This window comes from Phocoena sinus, chromosome 1 (assembly GCF_008692025.1).
Source record: "Phocoena sinus isolate mPhoSin1 chromosome 1, mPhoSin1.pri, whole genome shotgun sequence".
Classification (NCBI taxonomy): Eukaryota; Metazoa; Chordata; class Mammalia; order Artiodactyla; family Phocoenidae; genus Phocoena; species Phocoena sinus.
This window is the reverse complement of record NC_045763.1, coordinates 126695610-126722749: the sequence shown is the minus strand read 5'-3', so window position 1 is coordinate 126722749 and position 27140 is coordinate 126695610. Positions and strand designations below refer to the sequence as shown.

The window sequence follows — 27140 nt, the reverse complement described above, 5'->3', positions numbered from 1 at the left end:
GACTTTATAAACAGGAAATAGAGCCATTTCCAGGTTTGATCGCTGACATTGTACACCTCTTCACATGGGAACTGGCCTCTTCTGGCTGGGGTGAGCTCCCACCGGCTAGGATAACAATACCTCGCATCATAATACCCTTTATACCTTTAAGGGGCACATTCTTTCTTTCATTTGAGTTCACAAACATCCCTTTAAAAGGCCTGTTTTAAGCCCTGTTTCAACAAGTGAGTAAGCAGAGATGGAGGAAGTAGAGCAATTTATCGAAGGGAAACAGCCCAGAGCAGTGGGATGAAGTGTAAGATTGCAAACCGGGAGGTACAATGAGCCTCTGCCACAAACCTGTTGTGTTTCACCCAACAAGTATGGAGCGAATGCCTGTTAAGTGCCAGGCTCTGTGCTTGGTGTTAAGAATCCAGGGGTAAAAAGAGACCACCATCAGGCTTCAAAATCTAGCACATGCGACCCACGTCATATAGACAGATGCTGCACTACCTGGCAGTAGGGGAGGTGGAGACAGAGAAGGTCGTGGTGGGAGCTGAATACCAAGCCCACCTGGAGAAGTCAGGAAAGTAGGGGAGGAAGGTTACCACGCCTCAGCGGGCAGGGCAGCCAGAAAAGCAGCAAGAGCACATGCAAAGGCATGGAAGTGGGACTTAACGTTTTGCTAAAAAAGTAAATACGGTGGGTGATGAGGCTGGACCAGCAGGTAGGTGCCACATCATAAAGCATCTTACTTTCCCCGTGAAGAGGTAGCACCTGGAGATATGAGGCAGCCATTGAGACATTTTACATGTCATTTACTCTGGGCTTGGGCACATTATTCAATGTCTCCTCCACTCATAAAAGGAGAAGATTAGATGACCTCTACGGTCCCTTCCAACTCTGGTATCCTATGGTTCCAGCTCTTGAATACCAAGGATCCTCAGAAGAGGGCATTTTCTTATTCTGACTTCATGTATACTTTCAAGCAAAAGATGGAAACCACTCTTTTTCCTTAAAACAACTAGATTAGACATAAAACGGTCATGGTTTTGGTATTTGTCTTCTAGTCAAACTCATCTGACTACACAGAAGTGTACTTATGCTCACAATCTCCTTCTCATCAGGGGTGCTAACCTGACCCACACTTTCCTTTACTTAGAGCTAATTAACCAGAAAGAAGTGGCAGCGTGGACCTATCACTACAGCAACAAATCATATTCATGGAATTATTCCCGGGTGTTCTGCCAGAAGTACTACACGGATTTAGTAGCTATCCAGAATAAAAATGAGATTGCTTACCTCAATGAGGCCATACCTTACTACAGTTCTTACTACTGGATTGGGATCCGAAAGATCAACAATCAATGGACCTGGGTGGGAACCAAAAAGACTCTCACTGAGGAGGCTGAGAACTGGGCTGACAACGAGCCCAACAACAAGAAGAACAACCAGGACTGCGTGGAGATCTACATCAAGAGTGTGTCAGCCCCCGGCAAGTGGAATGATGAGCCCTGTGGGAAAAAAAAGCGGGCACTGTGCTATACAGGTAGGGCCTTCTTTGCTCTGAAATCCGACTGTTTATAAAAAATGCCTTCCCTGGTTCGTTAATATAGCCCCTGAGTCAATAACATTGAGTCTCAAAGTCAGGGACATGAAAACAAAGAGTAAACTGTCAATCAAGCAGCATTATTGAGCACCTTGAAGAATATAAGTTCAGGATTAGAGAAAACTGGCCTTTTGAAGCCAGAAGGAAACGTTAATATCATATGGTCCACCCTTCTAATTTATAATTGATAAAATAGATGCTCAGGAGATTTGTCTCCTAAAATCTACGTCCAGAGCTTTTTTGTACCACTGTGCCCTAGCATAAGAGACTGTGTAAGCTGAGAGGGAACTTGGCCTTGCCTCTAGGAGATACAGTTGTAACTAATACCTATCGAACGCCAGTATGTTCCAGGCATTTCTATTAGTTCATGTGTCATTCGTCTATTTAGTATTAGTTGCATTTAGTCCTCATGAGAACCTCATCAATCAGCTCCTTCTACTGCCCTCATTTTGCTGATGAGGGAAAGGCTCAGAGCTATTCAAGAACCTACCCAAGATTCTAAGTTCCTTGATGATGGAGCCAGTTTCAAACTCATGTTTACGCCACAGGCGGTATTTTTAGCCACATATGCAACCACACTCCTTGCTCAACATTCTCAGGAGGCAATCTGAGAACATGACCAAGGATGACAGTGCTTTACAGATTCCCTTCAACAGCAACATATCTCCAGGTCCATTGGACTTTGGTAGGGGATGAGGGGCGAGGAAAGGGAAGAGGTAACTGAAGGTGAGATCCTGTGCGTATATTTGATTCTCCACTCTCCAGATTCCAGAGTAAGCAGACCTGCGTGAAAGCTTGGTCATCCTGTGGTCGTGTGCCTCGTGCCAGAACTGATTCCATCTTTCCGATGTGGCTTCCCATCCAGAGGAGCCCACCTTGCCCCGGGTAGCATACAAACACTGTAGCTAGGGAGAGGATGGACTGCCCTGGGCAAGAGAGTCCTGAATACTCTGAAGCTTCTTCTTCAATAAATCATCCTACAGATGCCACACTCTGCTATATATGTTCTAAATTTGTTAGATTATAAACACCTCCCCTCAGAAGCCCTCAACCATAATGGGACAGAATACAGAGTATAGAGTATTCCCTGTACTTTCTCCCTCTCCTCATACAGCCTCCTAGCTGAGGGGAAGCATATCCATACACGCATTGTCACGTAGTCAGATCTCGTTTTACAAATAACTTATTATTATATTTAATAAATAAAATAATGACCTGTCCTTTATAGGCCAGGATGGACATCACGAAAGTGTTAGCTCATCCTACTGCTCTCTCAGTCAGCTCCCTACCCTTCCTGGGCTATGCCTCCCTACAACTGTCCTGATCAGATTATCTTGGCTGCCACGAGATGTTCCAATATGCCACTGCTTCCCCTCCCCACTCAAACTTCAGCCTCCATTTCTGCAAGACAGTCTTCCTCAATAAAGCTTGCAAGGAAGAAACAAGATTGCAAATTACTGGCATGAATGACAATGAACAAGGCCACTCCTCTAGCCTGCAACAATGGCAGGCATCACTAATTGGTACAATTTCACCCGAACGCAGTTGGCTTCCACCTCCACTAATACGATACTCTAGGCGTTGATTGCCATTTTGCCATCCAAGATGTAAAGAATGTAGGGAACCATCAGTCCTCTGTGGGAGATAGATGAGAAATAGATAGGTACACTACACTGCAACAAAAAAACCAAGCTGGAATAATTCCCTAATGTCAGGATTTCTTAGATCTCAGAACAAGGTGTCAAGGAAAACAAAAAAAAGATTGATTCATTGAATCACCATTATGTTCTTTCCTGGAGATCCAAGAAATAGATAAGTTATTAACCTGCCTGGAAACCCTGAAATGGAATAAAATGCAGAACATTGGCTGTTTTGCCATTCTTAGAGTTCTGAGACCCTGAGGAAGCTATAGTTAGAACAAAATTTTTATACTCTGAGAGCATAGGGCAGGCAGGTATTACTATAAGGCACTGGTGGGTCAAGGTGAATAGGGTGGAAGACATGGACCGAACTTCTATTTAGGAACTCCTATTGCTTCCTGCATCTTCTCTTTACCTGGACCCTTCCCAGTGGTTCAGTGCAGCTTAACCAAACTCACTGGCTGCCATCGGAACTTCCTGCTGTAGGACACTGCATGGCTTACAGAGCTACAGCATCTCAGGGTTAAGAGGGAATATAGAGACCAAATAGCACAACCTGCTATGTGACATATGGATTTCCTCTTGTGATAGACCCCAATGTAGACCAATGGTCGGCTGGGCTTAGGAAACACCACTAGAAAAGAGTCCAGCCACAGACCTTGCTCCCAGCTATGACCTCATCAATGAAAACACTCTCAGTGCTTTCATGGTATCAATTCTAATACTAATCTACCACCAAGGGCATAGTGCATACACCCTCAACAAGTCTCTTACAGGAAAGAAACTCTGCCCCTTCTCTGTGCTGTCACCCAAGTGGCATAGACTTAGTGAGGAGGGCCTGGCAGGTCAGTCATCTCTGTACCATCTAAATCTGGCATATTTAGACTTGTGACACAGCTCCCCATAAGGTCATTTGTCCTTGACCATGAGTAGGTCTTAAACATCTCATTCAGGTCCTCTGCTCCTCCTCCACGTGGTGTCGGGCATAGACTTAGACCAAAGATGGAAGAGCTTTGGCCCTAACAGTGGGCAGGTTGGGCTCAAAGAAGTAACTTGCCTGACGCCACATAATAGGGAGTGGAGCGTGGATTCTGACTACGTATGCATGACCCCTGCCACCCCTGTGGTATCTGTCATAGGAGTTTCCATAATAATACAACTCTATGAACGCTCTTAGTTAAAAGCCACAACTATTTTGTACCACACAGAGGAGTTTCACCGTCTACACATGTATTGGTGGCTCTATTTGTCCCTCTGTGTCCGCACATGGCAACCCCTCTTCAGGCAACACGAAATGCGGCCTCAAATAGAAGCCAGGGAATGCTCCAGCAGGCTCTGACAGTGTCCTTCCCAGGGAACAAGCTGGCTCTCCAGGGGATGCTGTGGTTTTTCTGTTGTCTGGCTAGATCAAGCTTACCCAAGTGGGACCAAGTCTGTGACTCGGAATAAGAGTCCAGCTTTTCTTCACACCTCCTGGGAATGCCCATGATTCTGACCCTTCTGTATCCACACAGCCTCCTGCCAGGATATGTCCTGCAGCAAGCAAGGAGAGTGCATTGAGACCATCGGAAACTACACCTGCTCCTGTTACCCTGGATTCTATGGACCAGAATGTGAATATGGTGAGGCCACTATTTTGTTGGCAGTATTGTGGTCCTTGGTCTTGTGCTAGAGGTGATGCCAGGGAGAAAATCATGTTGGAGTTGCTCCAGTGAGTAAAGGCTAGTCCTGGGGCCTCTCTCTACCATCTGTCAGTCTGCCTCACTCAAGTTGTCAGAGACACACACTCTGTGTTAAAACACTTTATTCTTAGAGAGAGCATTTCCTCCCCAGATCTCAAAAGGTAAAAGGGAAATGAAAAGGCAGTAAAACAAAGAGAACTCTTTCAGGCTAATTTTGCTTGTTGGGAATAAAAACCAGTGAAAGAATGATTATTTCCCAAGATGCAACCAATACAAAGCTAAAGATGAACGGGTTGGGTTAGAAGTCCAGGGAGATGGGTTTAGGTGGGTTATACAAACAGCTCAGCTTTTAGCAAACCTGACATTGTCTTTCCACCCGCAAAGAAAGAAATCAATATCTCGTCCCCACAGTCATAGAGTGTAGCGAATTTGACCTCCCTCAACACATGCTCATGAACTGCAGTCACCCTCTGGGAAACTTCCCTTTCAACACACACTGCAGCTTCCACTGCGCTGAAGGGTACACGCTGAATGGACCCAGCAAGCTGGAATGTTTGGCTTCTGGAATCTGGACGAATACGCCTCCACAGTGTGTAGGTATGTACACCCGGTTCTTTCCATCTTCACTCACAACTAGAATTTCAGAGGGGAGAACAAGCTTCCCCCATTTAAAAGACAAGGGAAAGGATGGGGATCTACGTTAGATGGGAAATTCTGCTGATGACTATTACCCGTCAACCAGAGTAACACTAATTTTAATTTTCATGATTTTGTATCTGTGGAGTGAGGTAGTCAGTTTAGCTCTTGATTCTCAGGCAAAAGCAATACAAAAGGGTCCTTCTCCCTTTGTTAATTGCAAAGTGAACAGAGTACAGTAATGAGTTAGGGGTTGGGTATTGTTAATTTGATCATTTTACCTTGCTTCTTTAAAAAGTAAACAACAAAAGGATGCTTGGATATTTCCAAACAGCTATTGAAAGTACCATTTAACCACCAAAGTTCATCACCTGCCTGACACTTTGGGAAGATGCGGACAGCTGTTGCAGCATCTCAAAGCTTCCAAGGTGCTAGGCATAATCTAAGGTCTCATGCCATTATTCTGTGGTTGTTTTTAGCTGTCCAGTGCCCACCCCTGAAGTCTCCTGAGCAAGGAAGCATGACCTGTCTCCACTCTGCAAAAGCATTCCAGCACCAGTCCAGCTGCAGCTTCAGTTGCGAAGAGGGATTTGCATTAGTTGGACCAAAGGTGGTGCAGTGCACAGCCTCGGGGGTGTGGACAGCCCCAGCTCCAGTGTGTCAAGGTGAGTTTCAGGCAGTTGGGGATGTATAATGTCCACTGCACCTGGTTCTTGATGGGAGCACAGATGAAACTGGCTAGCTTATGGAGAAACTGGCCTGAATCACCACAACTTGACTCTCCTTTGACCTACCACTCAGCTAGACTGTGTTCATCTGGGATAGGAAAAGAGTGTCAGGCTCTAGAAAAAAAAAAAGAGGCTGATTTTACTACTTATTTTAAACAAAATTTAAAAGTCCTCCTTTCCCCAAAACTCACTGCCCTCAAGCAACTTCAGAACGACCTCATTCATAAATTTCACGTAAGAGGGAAAGGATAGCATCTACATCTGTAAGTAGACACTAGAAGAAATACCAGGACAGGTTTATAGCAGTAAAGGGAATAAAGGACATTAGAAAAAGCTCGAAGGAGTCTTTTATTTTAAAGAGATTTAGGCCCCCCTGAAGGCTGGTACTACATACAAGTCTGGACAAACATCACTAGGGTCTCCTGAACCTTATAGATTCCCAGTGCCACCTGGATTTCCAGAGGTGGATTCACCATTGCTCTCTAGCTGTGGGCATGGTTTTTCTCCTTCCTTAGTACCTTTCTCTCTGTCCTTGGTTGTTCTCTCCAGCTACGCAGTGTCAGCTCCCGGAAGCCCCTAGCAAAGGAACCCTGGACTGTGTCCATCCCCTCACTGCCTTTGCAATGGCTCCAGCTACAAATTTGAATGTGAACCTGACCATCGCGTGAGGGGCTGGGACACACTCTGTTGCACTGGCCCTGGCTGGGGGACTGCACCCTTGCCAACCTTCGAGGGTAGGATTTTTCATTAGCAGCCCCCAGTGCACCGGGAAGGAGTCACAGCACAGTGGAAAGATCAAGGGCTCTTAACATCAGGATGACCTCCTCCAGGCTCTGGCACTGAAACAGGTTGTTCAGCGTCCGGGAGGCATGGTTTTCTCCTCCACGAAATGAGCTACGGATTGCAAGGAGCTTCAATGAGGATGAAGTATATAAAAAAGTATACAATTAAATAGCTTGTATAATGTACCTCGCAGAGAGCCTTTGTTTCTGCCTCTTTTTTCCCTCCCTGCCTCATTGGTGTATAGAAGCTGTGGGTCAGTGTCCTTCCTATACTTCAGATGGAGTCAGAAGAGTGGCTGTTAGGACACAGGGAGAGATTGCTCATCATAGCCCTCAGTGGTAGCCTTTGACAAAGGATCAAAGGAACCACTGCATTGAAAAAGAGGTTGTGACACAATTCTAGGCAGTTAGCTAATACCACAAAACTGAATTCTGTGTAATTGCCTCACACCTTCATCTTATAAAGCAAAAATGGGGACTAGGATATGGGGGAAATTAAATGTTGGATTAGGGAATTTCCGGGAGACCTGGATTATAAACCCAGCTCTACTACTGTCTACATATAAGACCTTAGGGATGTCATTTAAAATTTCTGAACCTCACTTTTCTCATCTGCCAAGTAAGAGAGAAACACTAGAGGGTCTTTGGTTCTTAAATGCCCCGATTCTGTAAAAAACAGAGGTCTAAGGTCACAGTGTACAGGTAATCTTTATACTCTGATAAACTCCAGAAGTATCCTGGAGATGACAGGCTTTGTCAAGGAAAAGCAGGAGGAAGCCAGTCTTTATCAGAACTGAGGTCACTCGGGGCTTAATTGTGCTCAGGAACTGACCTTGGGCTGCACTCACTTGGCAATTGAAGTCTGTTTAGGATGACATCCTGTGTTCAAGAGACAAGGCTCTTTCAGGATCATTTTATAGGGCTCGGTATTGGAGTGCCAACAATAAGGTAGGTTGTTCCAGCTTTTTCCTTAAAAGTCCAGTCTGTTCTATATCTCCTCCTTCCAGATCCAATTTCACAAATATTGCCAATAAATATCTAAAGAGCACCTTCAATGTCCGAAACACTTCCAGGCTCTGGGAATACAACTCTGGATGAATGACACCAGCCTCAAGGAGATTGCCGTCTAAGGGGAGGGGCAGAATTACAATAATGCATGAACAGCTCAAGAACGGGGGCTGTGGGAGCACACTGGAAGAGCTTCTAGCCCGAGCTGGGGTGGCCAGGGAAGGCTTCTTAAGGAAAGTGAAGTCTAAGCTGAGACTTGAAGGGCAGGTGAGTGATCCAGGTAAACAGAGGCATGGCAAGGTGTTCCTGGCAGATACCTCTTTTTGAAAAAGGAGGATTGAGGGTTCTGCATGTACTGACAGTGTGGGTCGAAAAGATGGAGCATCTCTCAAGGGGCTCTTCTGAGAAAGAATTGAGCCCTTCTACTGCCCAGTATCAGACAATCACTTTTCCCGTTTAGCCATTGCCTGTGAGCCTCTGGAGAGTCCTGTCCACGGAAGCATGGATTGCTCCCTGTCTTCGAGAGCATTTCAGTACAACAGCAACTGTAGCTTTCATTGTGCTAAGGGTTTCACACTGAGAGGAGCTGACACAGTTCGATGTGCTGATTTGGGACAGTGGACAGCGCCAGCCCCAGTCTGTCAAGGTACTGTGATAGCATAACGTTGCTTCCCTGCCTCTCAGCTTATTAAAGGCATCAGCATGTGCATTTAGTTCTGTCATTCATTTATTATTCTAACATTCACTAAGACTCTATTATGTGCCAGGCCCTTTGTGTGGCCCCTCGGGATGAAGTGGTGAGTGAGGGCAGTCCTAGGCATGTGTTCATTACAGTATCCTGAAACGCAAGGCGAGGGCTGCATGGACTGACGTGGATGTCGTGAGGTGGCATGAAGGAGGGGGCGCTGGGAGGAAAGAATTATGCATGAGGAACAGCATGGAACAGTTGAAGGGTAATGACAAGACATTTAGTCCAGTTCTGTCATTTCCTGGCAACAAGCTTTTGGTCTCTCTAAAGCTCAGTGTCACCTGCAAAATAAGAGTACTATTATCTCCCTTACCCGCCTCACTAGTGGTTGTGGATTAGTGTGTGTAAATGCAAGCTTAAAAATGCTACGAGGGACTTCCCTTGTGGCACAGTGGTTAAGAGTCCATCTGCCAATGCAGGGGACACAGGTTCTATTTCTGGTCCGGGAAGATCCCACAGGCCACAGAGTAACTAAATCTGTGAGCCACAACTACTGAGCCTGCGCTCTAGAGCCCACAAGCCACAACTACTGAGCCCGCACACCACAACTACTGAAGCCTGGGCGCCTAGAGCCCATGCTCCACAACGAAGAGTAGCCCCCGCTCGTTGCAACTAAAGAAAGCCTGCACACAGCAACGAAGACCCAACGCAGCCAAAAATAAATAAAATAAAATAATAAATTTATTTTAAAAACTGCTATGAGCTTTACAAATGTAGGTAAAATAATGATCATAACATTACCTTGTAAATCATATGTCTCTGATCTGATTTTACAAAGTGATCTCCTTTAAATAGTTCATGTTCTCAATATTTTGCTCTTGAAGAACTGAGATATAGGGAAATCACGAAGATTTTTTTTTTTTTTACAAGAGGTACCCCACACAGAATTTATGTCCCAGGAATGAAAATATTGGCATTTCATGTGAGATCCCAAGCAATTTATGTGAACCCTGGGTCTAAGTATACCTGATTTTAAAATGAGGCAGTGGTTTGAAAGTAGTGTCTTGAAGAGAGATGTATACACCCATGTTCATAGCAGCATTATTCATAACAGTTAAAATGTGGAAGCAACCCAAGTGTCCATCATAGATGAATGGATAAGAAAAACGTGGTATATACATATATACAATGGAATATTATTCAACCTTAAAAAGGAAGGAAATTCTGACATATGCTACAACATGGATGAATCTCAAGGACATTATGCTGAGTGTAGTAAGCCAATCACAAAAAGACAAGTACTGAATGATTCCACATATAGGAGGTACTTAGAGTAGTCAGAATCACTGAGACAGAAAGTGGAATGGTTGTTGCTGGGGCCTAGAGGAGGAATAGGTAGCTGCCGTTAAATGTTCTGAAGACGGATGGTGGTGATAGTTGCACGAAAATATGAATGTACTTAATCCCACTGGAATGTACACTTAGAAATGGTGAAGTGGTAAAAGATAAGTTTCGTGCTATGTGTATTTTACTACAGTTAAAAAATTGAAGAAAAAGTGCGGCAGTAGAGGAATAGATCATCATACAACGTGATGGTGACGCTTAGCGAGGGGAATGGGATGTACTGGGAAGGTATTGTCTGAGAGACAAAGACACAGAGAGCCCTTTGACAGGCTTAAAAGGAGAGGGTCTTTAGGGGTCACTGGAGACATTCTTGTCTCCAGTCAGGTAAATGTCTAATCACCCAAAAGAGAGAATTGACTGTTCTCTTAAGCGTCTAGTTATGTGGTTTCGATAACTCCCCTGGTAGGCCTTCCTAGCGTTTTCCACTCTGACATTCAAGGTCTGCATCTGATGCATAGCTATAATGATTTAAAGACTATTACTGCTGCTGCTACTACTACCATTAGTAATAATAAGAATAGATAATATTTATTGAGCATTTTAGTCGAACTCCATGAGGTAGTTAAAACTATTGCTCCCCTTTTAAAAATGAGAAAAGACTTAATATATATAGAATACATGTGTTTTCTCCATTTATGGCCATCTGCATTATATGATTGAGATCATGGCGTGTATATAATTTTTATCCTGCTTTTTCACTTGACATTGTGCATTGAGACACCTCCCATATCTTTCCAAGGTGAAATATGTCATATTCCTTTCATGGATCCACGATAGTTAATTTTTGCCCTCTAATTAGTGGCATTTATGTTTATTTTTGATATTTTGCTCTCACAAATAATATCATGATAAAAATTCTCTGAACTGATTTTTGATATGCATCTTGTTACATACTTAGCATAGATTCTTGGGTCCAAAAGTACGATATTTTTAAAACTATGAATACATATTGCCAAATGCTTAATGATGGCTCAACATTTCCTCCTAGAGTCCTTCATGTGGCATTGGGATTATATGACACTTTCCTCGTCCTCCAGGTTAAACATGCCCAATTCAGAAATCCCTCTTGTTGGCACTAGAAAGAGTTAAGGGGTGGAAATCAATGAGTGCTTGTTTATTACTTTCCTCACTCCCTTACTTTCTCACTTCCTCACTCCTTAGCGTTGCAGTGCCAGTATCTTCCAGCCTCAAACAAGGCCCAGGTGAACTGCTCCCATCCCTTTGGTGCCTTTAGGTACCAGTCGACCTGCAGCTTCACCTGTGATGAGGGCTTCCTCCTGGTGGGAGCAAGTGTGCTGCAATGCTTGGATACGGGGAACTGGAATGCTCCTTTTCCAGAATGCCAAGGTAAAATGAATTCTTTCCAGTGTCTTGGAAATAAACTGTAGGCTTATTTTAAAAAGCTGTATTTTATAGGTGGTAACTGTTTAGGGGACAGAAACTTGACATGGACTGGAAAATGAATAAACACTGTCATCACGTAACCCAGGGATCCAAAATGCAAATGCCTTCAGGGGCTAGGCAGGTACCACAAGCGACAGGATGTCTGGCAACAGGAAGGTGGCAGGGTGGGTGTGGTGGTGGCCTGGTTGCAGCTCTGTCCTGGGGCCTTTCCCAGGACATAAGGGCTCCTATCATGAACCAGGTGGACTGTTCTCACTTGGCTGAAGATAGTATCTGGAAAGAAGGCCAGAGGGAAGAGCTAGCCTCAGGATGGCTGTTCCAAGACTGATCTGGCTCTTTGCTCCTAGGAACCACGGAGTACAATGGTGGAATGGGGGGTAGCTCCCGGCTTTAATAGTGGAATGGGAGGGGCAGAATTTACAGGTGCCTGGCTGCAAACATCCTCCAAGATCTGTGTTAAGACTGGAGAAATCCACTTAGGATAAAGTGAAGACTGATGAAAAGAGGAAGAAACTAATCTGTACATGCAAGGTCAACAGGATTCTCAGAAGAAACAAAGTATACATATATTCAGCATAAGCATATTTGTCTGCATTACACTTGATATAAAGTAAAGGCAGTTACTGTGTGGAATAGAACTGGTTTTAATCATCTGTGTTTAGGAACTGAAGGACAGATATACGCTTTTTCTACTCCCCATTCCTTTTTCTACTCCCTGTATCCAAATATTTACTTATATTTATGGCAAATACTGCTTTTAAAAAAATAACATTTTTATTTATAAAAGCTACAGAAAAATAAGGAAATAGAGAAACAAAAAAATCCTCTTAAATACCTCCCCCAAATACCCAACCCTAAAACAGACACACTGGCTATGTTTCTCCCTTCTTGTATGAATTCTTCCAATATTTTCCCACTTTTTCCTCCACGTGATTAGTATTTTTATGATGCATATATATACAATTTTAATAATAAAATTAGGTAGGTAAAATACCAGCCAATTCTGCGTTGTTTGCCTTTGCTTTTCACTTCGTACCCACTTCCAACAGGAGTGAAAGCAGGCAGAAACATGTTTTTAATAAAAAGGAAACCACTTGGTATTCAGATCACACACAAGCACACACATGCACACACACGTACACACTACTGTTAAGTTAGGTCAACAGTGAGTGAATGAATGAATGAACGAACGAACGAACGAAGGGGCTGACCAACTCAATAGAACTGCATGTCCTTTAGCCCCAGGCACAAGAGAGCATGGCAAGCCACAGGGGCTAGGGATGGGCACACCTTCTGAGCTGGGTCTGCAGAGACCAAGGTGAGGCTTGTGGCCTTGGTTCTTCAGCTGTCACCTGGGCTACACTGAAGGCTGAATATACTACAAAGTCCACACAGCTTTGGGGAAGAACTTGGAGCCCCTGAGGAGGGTGTTACAATGCTTAGCACCCTTCCGAACGACCCTGGGCTGTTCAGGGCACAGATTGCAGTTCATTGCCCCACACTGGCCCACCTGTGGGTGTTTCACAGCAAGGAGGCTCACACTCACCATGGCTTCCTGTGACCTTCCACTTTCCTTCCGCTTTTAGTTCTTTGTTTACTCTGACTGAACTTTCTCCTCTTGTTGCCGGGCAAGCATCAAGTGAAATACCCAAATGTGGTCTGTGCAGGAAGGTACCACGAGGCTTGCACTTGCAAGCTGTTGTAATGCTCTTGAAAGAGTGTTCTCAATTTCCCTTTGCAAGGTCCCCCTTGCCCCTGTATCCCCACCCGAGCTATCAGAAGGCAAGGCCACAAAAGAGCTGCAAATGGACTCATGGTACCAACACCCTCCCAATTTGTCCTTACAGTTTATAGGCTGCTTGACTTGCCTGCTCTCCCTTACCCACCACTCCCACACTGAATGCAGAAAGACTTTTCAAGTGGCAGAAAATAACTAGGTCTTTCGGCCAAGGGATGAGATTGGGGGGTTGGGGGTGAAATGTAGCTGGAAAGCAGAAGGGAGGAAGGGAAGAGAGAGAAAGAGAAATAGAAAATGCTCTCAAGACCTCAAGCAGTTCAAATCAGTGGAAATGGCCCTAGGTTCATCCACACCACCACTGTCTCTGGTCTAAAACCATACACTACCCAATCAGGCCAAACAGTGAAGAAGAAACACCTTAAACCATGCGTTCTCTTAGCCTTTAGCCTTCATTTTTTAATGCCAATATGTTTAATCTGAGTTTTATTTCACTAATTGGCTGAGGGATATCTTGGCAGCCATTAACATTTGCATACAGAGTGTTTTCACTTTTTAGCCTTGTAAAAATCCTGGGAGCTATTCTCCACATTTTAAAGGTGAACATATTGAGGTTCAGAGAGGTTAAGTGACTTGCCAATAGTCACAGAGCATGATCTCCAACCAAATCAAGTCCTCTAGCACCACAAACTCCACATGGATAAGCTGTGGCAAAGCACCATGAGATCTTATTTACTGTTTTTTATAGGTGAACAAGTAGTGTCATCTGGGGCTGGTCATTGTAGGATGAGACTGGTGGGAAGAGCATCTGCAGATGGCCAGTTACATTATGTTCCTACTTTGTGTCATGATTGTTAAAATATTTTTAAATTTACTTTTTGCCTATGATTTAGTTAACTTATTATTTTGTATAACTGAGGATCCCTGCAAGGCAAGGATTGTTTTTTCTCCCATTTCATAGATGAAGCAACTGAGATTCAGAAAGCTTATTGTCCAGAGATACATTGCTAGTAAGTAACAGAGGCAGGCTTTGGACCCAGATTCTTTCCACCACTTGGTTGGTGGAAGGAACTTCTGGAAGGGGAAAAAGTATTTTACTCCACTTCCCTATTTCCAATCACTTGTCATTGTTTTATGGCAAGGTGATTAGGTCTATCTCTGAAGAAGGTATCAAGGAAGCAGCCAGTCCTTCTCCTGTCCAGGGGCAACTAACATGAGCTGCGTCATTATCTTTCCCAACAAAGAACCAGTTCCCTTTTAAATCACCTCTAAAGCTCTTTGGCGGTGAGCATTTCAGGATACCAATCCACTGTCAACTGCTGCTATTTCACACGTACAAGACTTCTACCAGGTGACAAAGCACCATGAAATTCAAACAATCATTTCTAACCCCATGCTGCCGCGGTATGTTAAGGACGGACACACACACACACACACACACACACACACACACACTGATTTAAGTTGCTGTGTTCTAAAACAACCTCCTCTCTCCTCCTCGGCCATGCCCACGGCAGCCGTTACCTGTGCACCTCTCCCAAACCCTCAGAATGGAACAAAGACCTGTGTCCAGCCTCTTGGAGATTCCAGTTATAAGACCACATGCCAGTTCACCTGTGATGAGGGATTCTCTTTATCTGGACCGGAAAGATTGGACTGTACTCCATCTGGACGCTGGACAGATTCCCCACCAACGTGTGACGGTAGGACCACAGGTCTATCCTCTCTTACAGCTTCTCAAGTAACCGTATAGAATGAAGGATCATCAGCAATTCATGTAAACCTGTTCCTAAGCTAAAGGAAGCTTTCTCCACAAAGCATAACAATCTAGACCAAAAGCTTTTCTCTCTCTCTCTGGATATTCTTTTTTTTTAATATAACTTTATTTGCTGCATTGGGTTTTTATTGCTGCGCACGGTCATTCTTTAGTCATGGCTAATGGGGGCTACTCTTCGTTGTGGTGCGCGGGCTTCTCACTGCGGTGGCTTCTCTCGTTGCAGAGCGTGGGCTCTAGGTGCACGGGCTTCAGTAGTTGTGGCTCGCAGGATCAGTAGTTGCGGCTCGCAGGCTCTAGAGCTCAGGCAGTAGTTGTGTCGCACGGGCTTAGTTGCTCTGCGGCGTGTGGGATCTTCCCGGACCAGGGCTTGAACCCATGTCCCCTACATTGGCACGTGGATTCTTAACCACTGCGCCACCAGGGAAGTCTTCTCTGAATAGTCTTATAATAATAACTTTAAACATTTCATAGTTTTATAACGTGTTTTAGTGTCACTGTGATATTTGATGTTTATTACAATTCTAAAATAATGAGGACAGGCAGTATTGTCTCTATTTTACAGATGGGAAAATAGAGGCTCAGAGATTATGTAACTGGTCGAAATTCACACTATTAGTAAGTGATGAAGTTCAGCTATGTTACTGGGACTTTTACTTCGTTATAAAGGATTTTTCTACTACACTCTTACTCATTCATTCCCACATCCACCTTCGCTGAGCACTACTAAGCCCCAGACACTGAGCTTACTCAGGGAGGGATGTGATTTCATCCCAACCCCTCAAGGATCTCACAGTTTAACTATCTGTGTATGTTTCTCGTTGCTCAACTTCTATATGGATTATGAGCTCCTTGAGGGCAGCAACTGTGCCGCATTCACCTTTGTATTTCCTGCAGCAACTAGACAGAAAAAAAAGTAGGTGTGTGACAAGTATCTGTTGAATTGAAGCTTATCATTTACTGGTTAAATTTATTCAAGCTCAAGCCCTATTGACAATGAATTAGTAGATCCTCAAAGGCAAGGGTCTTTGATTCCCCCGAAACATCTGACTGACACCTACCTAGTATATAGTATACTCTAAAATAGAAGTTTATGCATTGATTAATTTATAGCTCATGTTTACTTTCAAAAGTTGCCATTGTTCTATTGTTCTGTGTACTATACCAGCAGTAATAGCTAATTTTTATTGCTTGTGTAAATAAGTACCAGCTATTTCATATGCATTTTTGCATTTAATCCACACAACTATCCTTAACATGGCTGTCACTCTCCCCGTTTTAAAGATGAGGAAATGGAAGATAAACAGCTGGCAGAGATCTAATAGATAGGAAGTAAGGAGCTAGGATTCAAGCCCAGGTCTAGCCTGATTACAGGGCCAGAGCTTTTACCACAACACTACACTACACTGCCACACAGTGGCAGGTTTCTAAATCCCGGGTCAGTCACTTGTAAATTTACTCTTTTCCACTGCTCTTGTCTAGTTGCCGGAAATGAGTGATCAAATGAGAGAATGAGAGGGATCAAATGAGAAAATACGTTGATAGAAATCTATTAGTGAAAAGAGCTAAATACTTCTTCCTTCCCGTGGAATGAGCACTAGATTAATATCCAAAGAAGACCTGTATCGCTCTTCCATGGAGTCATGGACCATGTAAATCACGTCACACCCTTGATTTTCTCGATTCCAAAAGGAGAAGAGTGGACAAGATCAACTCTGAGGTCTCTGTATGCTAACACATATAAATGGAATCTTAAAAAAAAATGGTTCTAATGAACCTAGGGGCAGGACAGGAATAAAGCCGCAGACGTACAGAATGGACTTGTGGACACGGCGGGGAGGGGAAGCTGTGATGAGGTGAGAGAGTGGCATGCACATATATACACTACCAAATGTAAAATAGCTAGTGGGAAGCAGCCGCATAGCACAGGGAGATCAGCTCGTGCTCTGTGACCACCTAGAGGGGTGGGATAGGGAGGGTGGGAGGGAGACGCAAGAGGGAGAGGGTATAGGGATATATGTACACATAGAGCTTATTCACTTTGCTACACAGCAGAAACTAACACAACATTTTAAAGCAATTATACTCCAATAACGATGTAAAAAAACAACAACAACAACTCTGAGGTCTCTTCCCTGGACACGAATTCTGTAGACTAAAGGACATAAAATGCTATCACCTGCTGTTAAAAAGATATACTACAAGCCACCAGAGGAATCTAGAACATTTATGGCTGATATCATTAGGGCTTCGTCACTTATTTCTCAATCACTTGTTTGTTTATTCCATGGGCATTTATCATAAGCTCTGTTTTTCCACATTCTGTTTTAAAGCTAAAGAATAAAAAATCCCTAAGAAATATCTAAAGTTTAAATCATATATGCAATCAACATGGTTGTTAAATCTGTAATCTCTGAAGCCCCCGTTTCCCCTCACTCCTTTCCACCTCCTTTTCTCCACACGAGGTAGCATCTGCCCACCACCCTTCAGGCCTAGCCCTGCCCAGTGTCTAGAACCAAACTTGACCAGGGGTAGCGGCTTTAGTCAACTATGAGCTTTGGAATTGTCAAACCTGTGTGCACCTGATCATTAGCTCTGGCTTTTGTCCCTGTTTCTACCTCATTCTCTAAACGTATTCTCCAGATTTAGGCAGATAGTTCCTCTTCTTTTCCCATACGCCTGAGTCCATGAATTTTTAACCCTTCAGCACTGAACCTTGATTTTTCACATGGTGTTTTTCAGAGTCCTGGGCTATATCAAAGGGGCTTGAGGGCCACCAAGTAAGGAGGGGTGGTGTGGCAGGGGCAATGCTGAGTCTCCTGCTTCACAGCACAATATGAGGTTCCATTTTTTGAGTAGGTCCACAGATATTTCCCTTTTAGTTAGAACGCCAGTTTCCTGGTCTCTCTAGGACCTGAGCTCTGCCTGTATTTTCCAGTCTCCTCCCAGCCTTTGCCCGCCCCCCGACCCCAAGGACCTGAATTCCTTTCCCTGAACCTAAGCAGTGCTGAATTGCTTATACCCGGTTTCTGTGTCCCCCATGTCACCACCTGTTGAGCCACCATCCTGACACAGATTACTGTTTTCCCAATCACTTTGTCATTGGCCCTGGAGACCATGTTTGGTTGCTGGACCCAACTGCTAATGACCAACCTCACCTTGATGGGGAGGGATGGGTCCTGGCTTCAAATCCCAATCCTAGCTCTGCCCTTCTGCCACATCCTTGCTCATCCAAGTTCTAAAATACAGCAAACCGGTGCCCTCTAAGCTCTGGCCTGGCTCGCTCACATCTGTTTTATATCTCCACTCCCCCAACATTTCTCTGACTCCATGAAGATTCCTAGCCTTTATTTTTAAACTTTGAGTTTAGAACAGCCAACTCAATTAAATTTATTATTTATAATACATCTTCTTTCCAAAAAATTCTTGACAAAACTGTATCCAACTCAAGTAAAAAGAGATAATACAAAGAAACAGAGAATTAACTAAATATGTCACAAGATAATAATAGAGTGCTAGTGATCCTAATAATTCATGAAGTCACAGGCAATCATGTACAGCTACTTCATGGATTACAGAAAAATATCAATGAAGACCTTTCCAGTAGGCAGCACGGCCTTTAAGTCCACAAATATAGAGCATTAAGTATGGTGATAAAAGCAACCCTTATCCATTTTCTATTCTTCTTGTAATGACTCAGGTTTTGGTAAAGTTTTAGAGTAGGCTCAAGAATATGACTACTTTTTAAAGTTACCCACAGAGGTCATTCCTTAGTAAAAAGCTCTTCCTCTACATCCGCACTAGGCCCCTTCACTCCAACAACTTCCTTGACAGCTCCACAAATTTAATTCAGCCCATGTTTGCTGAGTGCCCACCACTTGCCCGTTCTGGGCTAGGCTTCCATGAACCTCACCAAAGCTGCCCCTCAGACAGGAAAACATGCTTCCTTACACAAGTTAGTCCTTAGAGTCAACAAGGTTCATGTTTACAGAAGAAGGATTAGAGACTTTCCTAGCTACAAAAGGCTATATCTATAACCTTGTCAGAAAAAGACTGAGACCAAAGCAATATCCTCTAAGTAGATTTAATGCTGTAGTAATTCTCTTTGTATACTAGGGGTCACTTAAATCCATTTTTTAAAATAGTAACTCCTCTTGTTTCTTTTCACACCATGTAAAAATACTTTTTAGAATGAGTCCAAATTAAATTGTGCTAACCTATTCGTTCATTTGACAAATATTTTTGGGCCCCCTACTTTGCGCCAGGCACTGTTGCCTGGGACACAGTGTTGAAAAGAGCTGACAAGGTCCCTGCTCTCATGCAATTGACATTATGTATTTTCTTGGGTTTAAATATGAAATTCTTGGAGATATTGAAAAAGTTATTTTAGTGAAAATGTTCATAAATGATTTAATGTCTATGACTTACGCCAAGAGATACGTTTAATAAATGTTTGATAAATGGAATTGATCTGAGAGGTATGGATTTATTAATTACTCAAAAATTTGAGAGTTCTAAACCGAAATTCAGTAGGTTACTTTGGCTGTTTGAATGGGTTCACACAGTAAGGATCCACAATCCTTTAGTGAATAGCCTGCCACCAAAAAGCACGTGGGCCAATACGTAAAAGCCAATACATCACTTTTCCATGAGGCATTACATAGGACTTCAAGAGATTTTTTTTAAAAAGCAAAATAGCTAAGCAAAATGAGCCTTATCTGACCAAGGCATTGCTTTCAGATAGTCTTGGATTTAAAGAAAGAATAGTCCCTCAGTTTGTCAATAATCCAATATTTGTTGATAAATAACAGTCTTATGTCAGAGACCTTCGTGGGGAGAAAGACATGATCCTAAGAGAAATAGGTAACCGCAATAACTTATCAAAACAGTTTTTGAGGAAAATAGTAAATTAAAAATTCATTTGCTCATCCACTTGGCATATGGTGGTTGAGCACCACCTCTTGAGCTCCTGCAGTGTGAATTGTGGGAGACACAAAGATTTATGGTTCTTGGGTTTTAGGAGCTTTCTATCCAGGAGAAGAGGGAAGAGATGACATGTGATATGACAGCATATGAGTTCAAAGAAAAAAACTGATGCTTTCAGAGGAGAAGACTTCAGGATGCAGTGATCAGCAGAGGCTTAAGAGAGGCTGTGTTCATTTGGATCCTAGAGGATGGGTGGGATTTTATTCAGTACAAATTGAAAAAAAAATTAGGGCAGTGCGAGCCGAGAACCAGAGGCAAGAACACATGAGGTCAGTTCAGGGACTTCCCAGGAACGAATCTAGCTTCACCAGGAGGTTTTGAGCTTTCCTGTGCTATGAAACTGTGGTTAAAAAAAAAAAAGCCTGGGGATCCAAATGGAAGAAACAGTAGTTTAGGACCCAAGATGATCATTGCAGGTTTAGATGTGTTGAATTTGTGGAGACAGCAGGATATCTAACCGGAAGTAGTCTCAGGCAGGAGGAAGGACAGAAGTGAAAACCTGGACTGCATTTATACAGAAAGGACAGTGAGAGCTGGGGGGAGGCTCTGAGGTCTCTAAAGCAGCAGGTGTAGAGAGAAGAGGATGAAATAGTGAATTCTTGAGGATGACTGCCTAAATCCTTGACTTCTTCCTATACTCCTCTCTGCAAGCCCACCGTCCCTCCCCTTGCCCTTTGTACTTCATGACCTGCTGTGCTCATTGTGAAACGCCTGCTACCTAGCAAAATACCTGACACAGTGGGAGCTCAATAAGTAGTTAATATTTGTTGAAAATGAATAAATTTGGTGCAAAACAGGGCTTCCAAATCAATTTGGAGATTGTGACATTCCAAATGTGACATCTTGATTTGATTCTCCAGCCATCAAGTGTCCAGAACTGTCTGCCCCAGAGCGGGGAAGCCTGGATTGTCCTGACACTCACGGAGAATTCACTGCTGGCTCCACCTGCCATTTCTCCTGTAACGAGGGCTTTAAGCTGGAGGGGTCCAGCCATGTTGAATGCACAGCTTCTGGAAGATGGACAGCACCCCGACCGACCTGTGACGGTAAAACAGGATACACTTGCCGGGACAGCTCTTCTTCTGGAAATTTCCTCAACAAAAATAACAAACACTTATATACACTCTTAGTATATGACAGGTACACATGATATCATTATTATTGTGAAAGCTCCACTTCTTGTCATGAAGTGGGTTATCTACTGGGGTCTAGGAAACACAGCCTGGATTTAAAAATGTATAAGGAGTGACAGGACTTTTTCACATTTGTGAATAAAAGATAACACCGATTCTTAAGCACGGATTTTCTTTCGTAATTGTGGCCTCTTTGTCTCAAAGAGCTTTGTTGAGTTGATTGAATGGTTTCCATTGCTTCATCGCCAGGAGAGAGCACTAGGGGTGTAGTCACCGGTCCAGTGTTTCAAATCAAGGAACTGAAGTGGAGAGGGGTCAACTGCCATCTTTCTGCCACGTGGCAAGTTAGTGACAGCCAGTGGCAATATCCACGCCTCACATTTCATGCTGACCTTTGGCCAGAGGACAATACCACCTCCCAATAAAGCAGCACTGATGGGCTTCCCTGGTGGTGCAGTGGTTGGGAGTCAGCCTGCCGATGCAGGGGACGCGGGTTCGTGCCCCGGTCCGGGAGGATCCCACATGCCGCAGAGCGGCTCGACCCGTGAGCCACGGACGCTTAGCCTGCGCGTCTGGAGCCTGTGCTCTGCAACGGGAGAGGCCACAACAGTGAGAGGCCCGCGTACCGCCAAAAAAAAAAAAAAAAAAAAAAAAAAGCACTGAGCAAGCAATTGGCCTATACATATTTCTTTCTACTGAATTCTTATATTTCTGCACCAATTATTCTGGCTTTGTTTTGTTTTTAGTATCAGTGACATTGACGCCCCCCCCGCCACACACACACAACCTCCAATTTCTTCTTCTGGCCAGGAGAATCATCTCTCCAAGGACAATTTTAGATCATTTTTCTCATCTGGTTTTCCGTACCTGATTTTAATAGTTTTCCTTAACTTCCTTAAGGAGGTATTGCTAGAACCTCCCTGATTATGAAAGGAGTGGAAGGCAGTTATTCCATGTCAGTCTTTTTTTTTTTTTTTTGCGGTACACGGGCCTCTCACTGTTGTGGCCTCTCCCGTTGCGGAGCACAGGCTCCGGACGCGCAGGCTCAGCGGCCATGGCTCACGGGCCCAGCCGCTCCGCGGCATGTGGGATCTTCCCGGACAGGGGCATGAACCCATGTCCCCTGCATCGGCAGGCAGACTCTCAACCACTGCCCCACCAGGGAAGCCCCCTATGTCAGTCTTAACTCTGTCGTGCTCCTTCTAATTGGGAGCTCTCTAAATTGAAACATTTTCTCACAACAGACATAGTATCAGCTCCTACTGTAGAGGTGCAATGCCCATCCCTCGTCACTCCAAAGCAAGGAACAATGTCCTGTCAGCATCATCTGGGAACCTTTGGTTTGAATACCACTTGCCACTTTGGATGCAAAGCTGGATTCACACTCATGGGAGATAGTGCTCTCCGATGCAGACCTTCTGGACAATGGACAGCAGTAGCTCCAGCATGCAGAGGTAATGTGAAAAGGAACAGGCAGTTCTGATGCTATCTTCCAGCACGCTAGTCACTGTACATGCCTGTCGAAATCCCATCCAACCCCAATGACCACTTCAAGTGTCAGCTCCTCCATGAAATCCACACCGATCCCAATTAGAAGCAATGTACAAGAAGCATACCAACTTTTCCCCTTCCTTATGTCACAAGGTAATGCCCTGCTACTCAAAGACCTAAAGGAGGAAACATATGTAAATGTCCAAACTGTGTTAGAACAATACACACGCTGAACACGAGACCAGCTATATGAATTGTGAAATGTAAGTTACAATTCTGTTAATGATGTGGCAGTGTAAATATTCCGTATTTTCATAATTGGAAGCTAAATAAAAAGATAAATCATGACTGATACCACTTGAAGACCTATCGCCCTGTGCACGAAGCACTGTGTCTCTTTCATCACCGTATTCCCTAGGACGCACAGCACAGTGCTTTGCAAATGTCACTGTTGCTCAGTAACATTTGTCTGAGTTAAATTCAGTTTCCTGAGTTGAGTTAAATTTGAGTTATATTTAGTTTTCTATCCACAAATTTAGGAGAATAGCCTGAAATTCCCTGACAAATATTTTAATGAGTATGGAAGTCTCTACCTCTTTCAATCGTCCAGAGGCCAGCTATGCCGAACACTTGTTATGTTAAGAAATACGTGCTGACATGCCAGCTTCTTGTCAATGGTAGCAATAATGACATTTAGGACAACAGTATTTTTGAGAAGCAAAATTTTGTAAATAGCATTTTGGTAGGTAAGATCGACCAATCCACTGGCAGGTATTTATTGAATTGCCACTATGTGCCCATCCTAGTTCTTTGGCTATCATTCTTTGAGTGGATATCTCAAAGAATGTGAGGTTGGAAGGGCTAGTGGGAATGTCAAAAGTAGCTCATTTCCTTTCTGATCTTTTGTATTCTACCTCATCTGATGGCAACGCTAGCCAGGTTTCAAATGAATCCATAATCTCTTTTGTGTTCATTCTATATGTTTGTTTTTCCCGCCTTCTTTTTTTCTGCAGCTGTCAAATGCTCCAAGCTACACGTTACTGAGCCAATAGTGATGAACTGCTCCAACCCTCTGGGAAATTTCAGCTATGGATCAACCTGCAGCTTCCGTTGCCCAGAGGGTCATTTACTTAGTGGCTCAGCGAGAGCAGTGTGCCAAGAGGATGGCCAGTGGTCAGCTATCATGCCAGCGTGCCAAGGTTTATTTCTCATATGGGTTAGGAAGTCGCTTTGATATGGAAAATAATGAAATCAGTGTTTCTCCTCTGAGTATTTCTGACAGTGGTTGCTTTCCATCACTGGGTTTCCCCCTGCATTTAATAATTGTTTCACAATGAATCAGACAGCATCTCTGTACCTCATGCAAAGCAGTGGGAATCAAATTCGGTGACTCTGTGTAAACAATCACCACTCCTTTTTCAAAGCTCCAGTTTGTGAAATGAATGCTCTCATTTCTTTATAATCTGTGTGTAGTACATCTTGAAGTTTCAAAATGTTTTAAACTGAAGGTTATTTAGTGCAGAATCCTAATTTATCTCAGAAGATCTTTGTTTAACATATACCTCCAAAAATACAATGTCTTCCTTAATTAAGCTCCATCTGTTTGTAAGGTTTATGTCATCCCCCTCCCTTTTTTTCATTTCTTTTCTCTAGCAGCTTGTTGTAACTACTTTTCATCACATAAGTGTTCAATTGCCCCCCCCAATTACCCACAGTTTATTTTGTTTATCCAAACTTCCATTTATTGTGTCTACCATTTAATCATGTAATTCCTTTTATTGAGTCCTTACCCTGACTCCTTTGGAAATTATGTTTGATATTTAAGCATTAGGAAGAAAATCAGGCCCTGCGTGCATCCCATTCTGTTGCAGTAGTTTATGAGTTCCAGATGTTTCTGTGCCGGGTTGTTAGCACTGCCAGGACCTTTGATGACTTACTAGATCTCACATCTTAGAGTTCTTGGGGACCTCCTGGGGGAATGACGGTCTTCTGCACAATACCCTTCTTATGTCTTGCACGCGTGCATGTGTTTATTTTGCAGCGGGGCCATTGACTATCCAGGAAGCCTTGACTTATTTTGGTGGAGCAGTGGCTTCTACAACAGGTTTAGTGACGGGTGGGCTACTCCTGGCTCTGCTAAGAAAGCGTTGCCGACAAAAAGGTAAATAGGAAAGAATATTCTCCTTATTTTCTTCTTTCATGTGATTTGGGGCGGGGCAGTGAAACGACAACTTCAGTAGTTCATGTCTGAAAACATTTGCGTTAAAAGAAAACAAGGGGCTTCCCTGGTGACACAGTGGTTAAGAATCTGCCTGCCAGTGCAGGGGACACAGGTTCGAGTACTGGTCCGGGAAGATCCCCATACCGCGGAGCAACTAAGCCCATGCTCCACAACTACTGAGCCTGCGCTCTAGAGCCCGCACGCCACACTACTGAACCCATGTGCCACAACTACTGAAGCCCGCATGCCTAGAGCCTGTGCTCTGCAACAAGAGAAGCCAGTAATAAGCCAATCCTCTTCTAATAAGATAATGGGTCTCTTGATCTTTCCTCATGGAAAGTAAGTGGGGGTATCAGAGGGGTCAGGGATGCTCAAATCCAGGAACAGAAAGTGGCTATGTTAAAAGTACCTGCCAGCATTCTCATGGAATTGAGATTTCCACACCTATTTTTTTTAACATCTTTACTGGAGTATAACTGCTTTAGAATGGTGTGTTAGTTTCTGCTTTGTAATAAAGTGAATCAGTTATACATATACATATATCCCCATATCTCTTCCCTCTTGTGTCTCCCTCCCTCCCACCCTACCTATTTTTAACTGCTCAGAGGAAGAACCCCTTGTTTCCTATTCTCATGCTCTCTCCCTTCACACAGCCACCATCACATTAGGCTGGTTTTCTAATGTTCCCTCATATACTCTTCTGTGAGTGAGTAAATAGGACAATAGACAAACAATAACACTACTTAAAGACCAAAAAGCTACAACCAGTCCCTCCATGCAACATCTGTGCTTGGTTAACCAAATCCGGAAGGCAGAGGTGAGAGCTCCTAAGACCTGCATCCTAATCTCCATTACCATGTAGGAATCACCCTATTCCTGCATTTTCCCCAAGTTCTTTCTTTAGTTTTGATACATTTCCAGGGAACCCTCTGAACTGTGGAGAGGGACCAGCAGCCATCCATCCTCCAATATCTTTATAATAAATAAATTCATTTGTGGAGATGGGGAATTTTCCCTTGACCTGTACCAATTTGATTTTAAACTTTCTCAGATTCTATGGTCAAATACTAGGAAAATGCTGCATACTCTGTCCCTCCCCTGCAAATTCAAAGTGCACATTCATTATTACACTGAAGGCTCAATCATGCCCTGTAATAAATATACTTGTTCATCTTCATGTCACTTAATATTTTCTAAATGTATTTAGGCATGAGATGCTTTTCCTTTTATATCTACCCATGGGATGATTGACAGACCTGCTGCCATGTTTAAAGTTTCCACTATCAGAGTCCATTGCTTGGATTAAGACGGGAGGCCCCCAATCACATATGTGATCAGGGGAGAAAAACATCCACTGTTATGTTGGGTTGGATTTGTTTACTCGCTTAGCTTGCCCAAATAATGACTGAGGGAGTGTGACAAAGGATGCAAAGATAGAGGGCCTCCAGTGCCAAAGAAATGAGTTTCGAGAACCAATGGTCTCAACAACAACCAAGAGTAGCGAAGAAGATGAAGGAAGGGACCAGAGGTAGGAGGAGAGGTTGTTACTGAAAGGGAAGAGGAGAAAGATGAGCACACTCTGGAGTTACATATCGTTGAACATTTAATTTAGCCTAAAACAGGTCCCACCTCTCAGGGAGGGATGTTCCCTACACGTCTCTTATAATGAGCCCATCTGGAAATCAGTCTGCTGACTCTCTCCAATAATCCCTATCACTGATGACCTTTCTCCCTCATCTCATTTTTTACTCTGAAACCAATCTTCTGTGTCTTCTTGCTTATTTCAGATGAAGGAAAAAGCCCCTTGAACCCTCAAAGGTAAGATGGAAATGTTCTATGATTAAGTTTTTCTAGTTTGACTTTTTAATTCACTGTAGTATGTCAGAATGATTATACAGATGACCCCTTTTTGAAACAAATCTTTGGCAATGTCCCCTTGACTAGTTCTGAAAATATACAGATAATATGTCCTAGCAATACATATATATATATTTTTTAACGGTACGCGGGCCTCTCGCTGTTGTGGCCTCTCCCGTTGCGGAGCACAGACTCCGGACGCGCAGGCTCGGCGGCCATGGCTCACGGACCCAGCCGCTCCGCGGCATGTGGGATCTTCCCGGACCGGGGCACGAACCCACGTCCCCTGCATCGGCAGGCGGACTCTCAACCACTGCCCCACCAGGGAAGCCCTACATAATGTTTTAAAAAATCAATAGGTGCCCTAATGATAATAGAAAGGA

At 43.6% G+C, this 27140-nt stretch overlaps 1 protein-coding gene across 5 annotated transcripts in view; it reads left to right on the top strand.

Annotated features, from left to right (window-relative positions):
* Positions 1 to 27140, top strand: part of SELP (selectin P) — a 66244-nt gene that overhangs the window by 36964 nt on the left and 2140 nt on the right. For 2 of the 5 annotated variants that reach the window (XM_032649581.1, XM_032649609.1), the window contains 12 exons: positions 1142 to 1528; positions 4743 to 4850; positions 5295 to 5507; positions 6026 to 6211; positions 8525 to 8710; positions 11318 to 11503; positions 14813 to 14998; positions 20916 to 21101; positions 22433 to 22642; positions 23693 to 23878; positions 24721 to 24840; positions 26688 to 26718. In XM_032649581.1, the coding sequence (XP_032505472.1) occupies positions 1142 to 1528; positions 4743 to 4850; positions 5295 to 5507; positions 6026 to 6211; positions 8525 to 8710; positions 11318 to 11503; positions 14813 to 14998; positions 20916 to 21101; positions 22433 to 22642; positions 23693 to 23878; positions 24721 to 24840; positions 26688 to 26718 (2185 nt within the window). The remainder of the gene's footprint in view (positions 1 to 1141; positions 1529 to 4742; positions 4851 to 5294; positions 5508 to 6025; positions 6212 to 8524; positions 8711 to 11317; positions 11504 to 14812; positions 14999 to 20915; positions 21102 to 22432; positions 22643 to 23692; positions 23879 to 24720; positions 24841 to 26687; positions 26719 to 27140) is intronic. The other 3 variants (XM_032649588.1, XM_032649601.1, XM_032649593.1) reach the window with 3 other exon arrangements.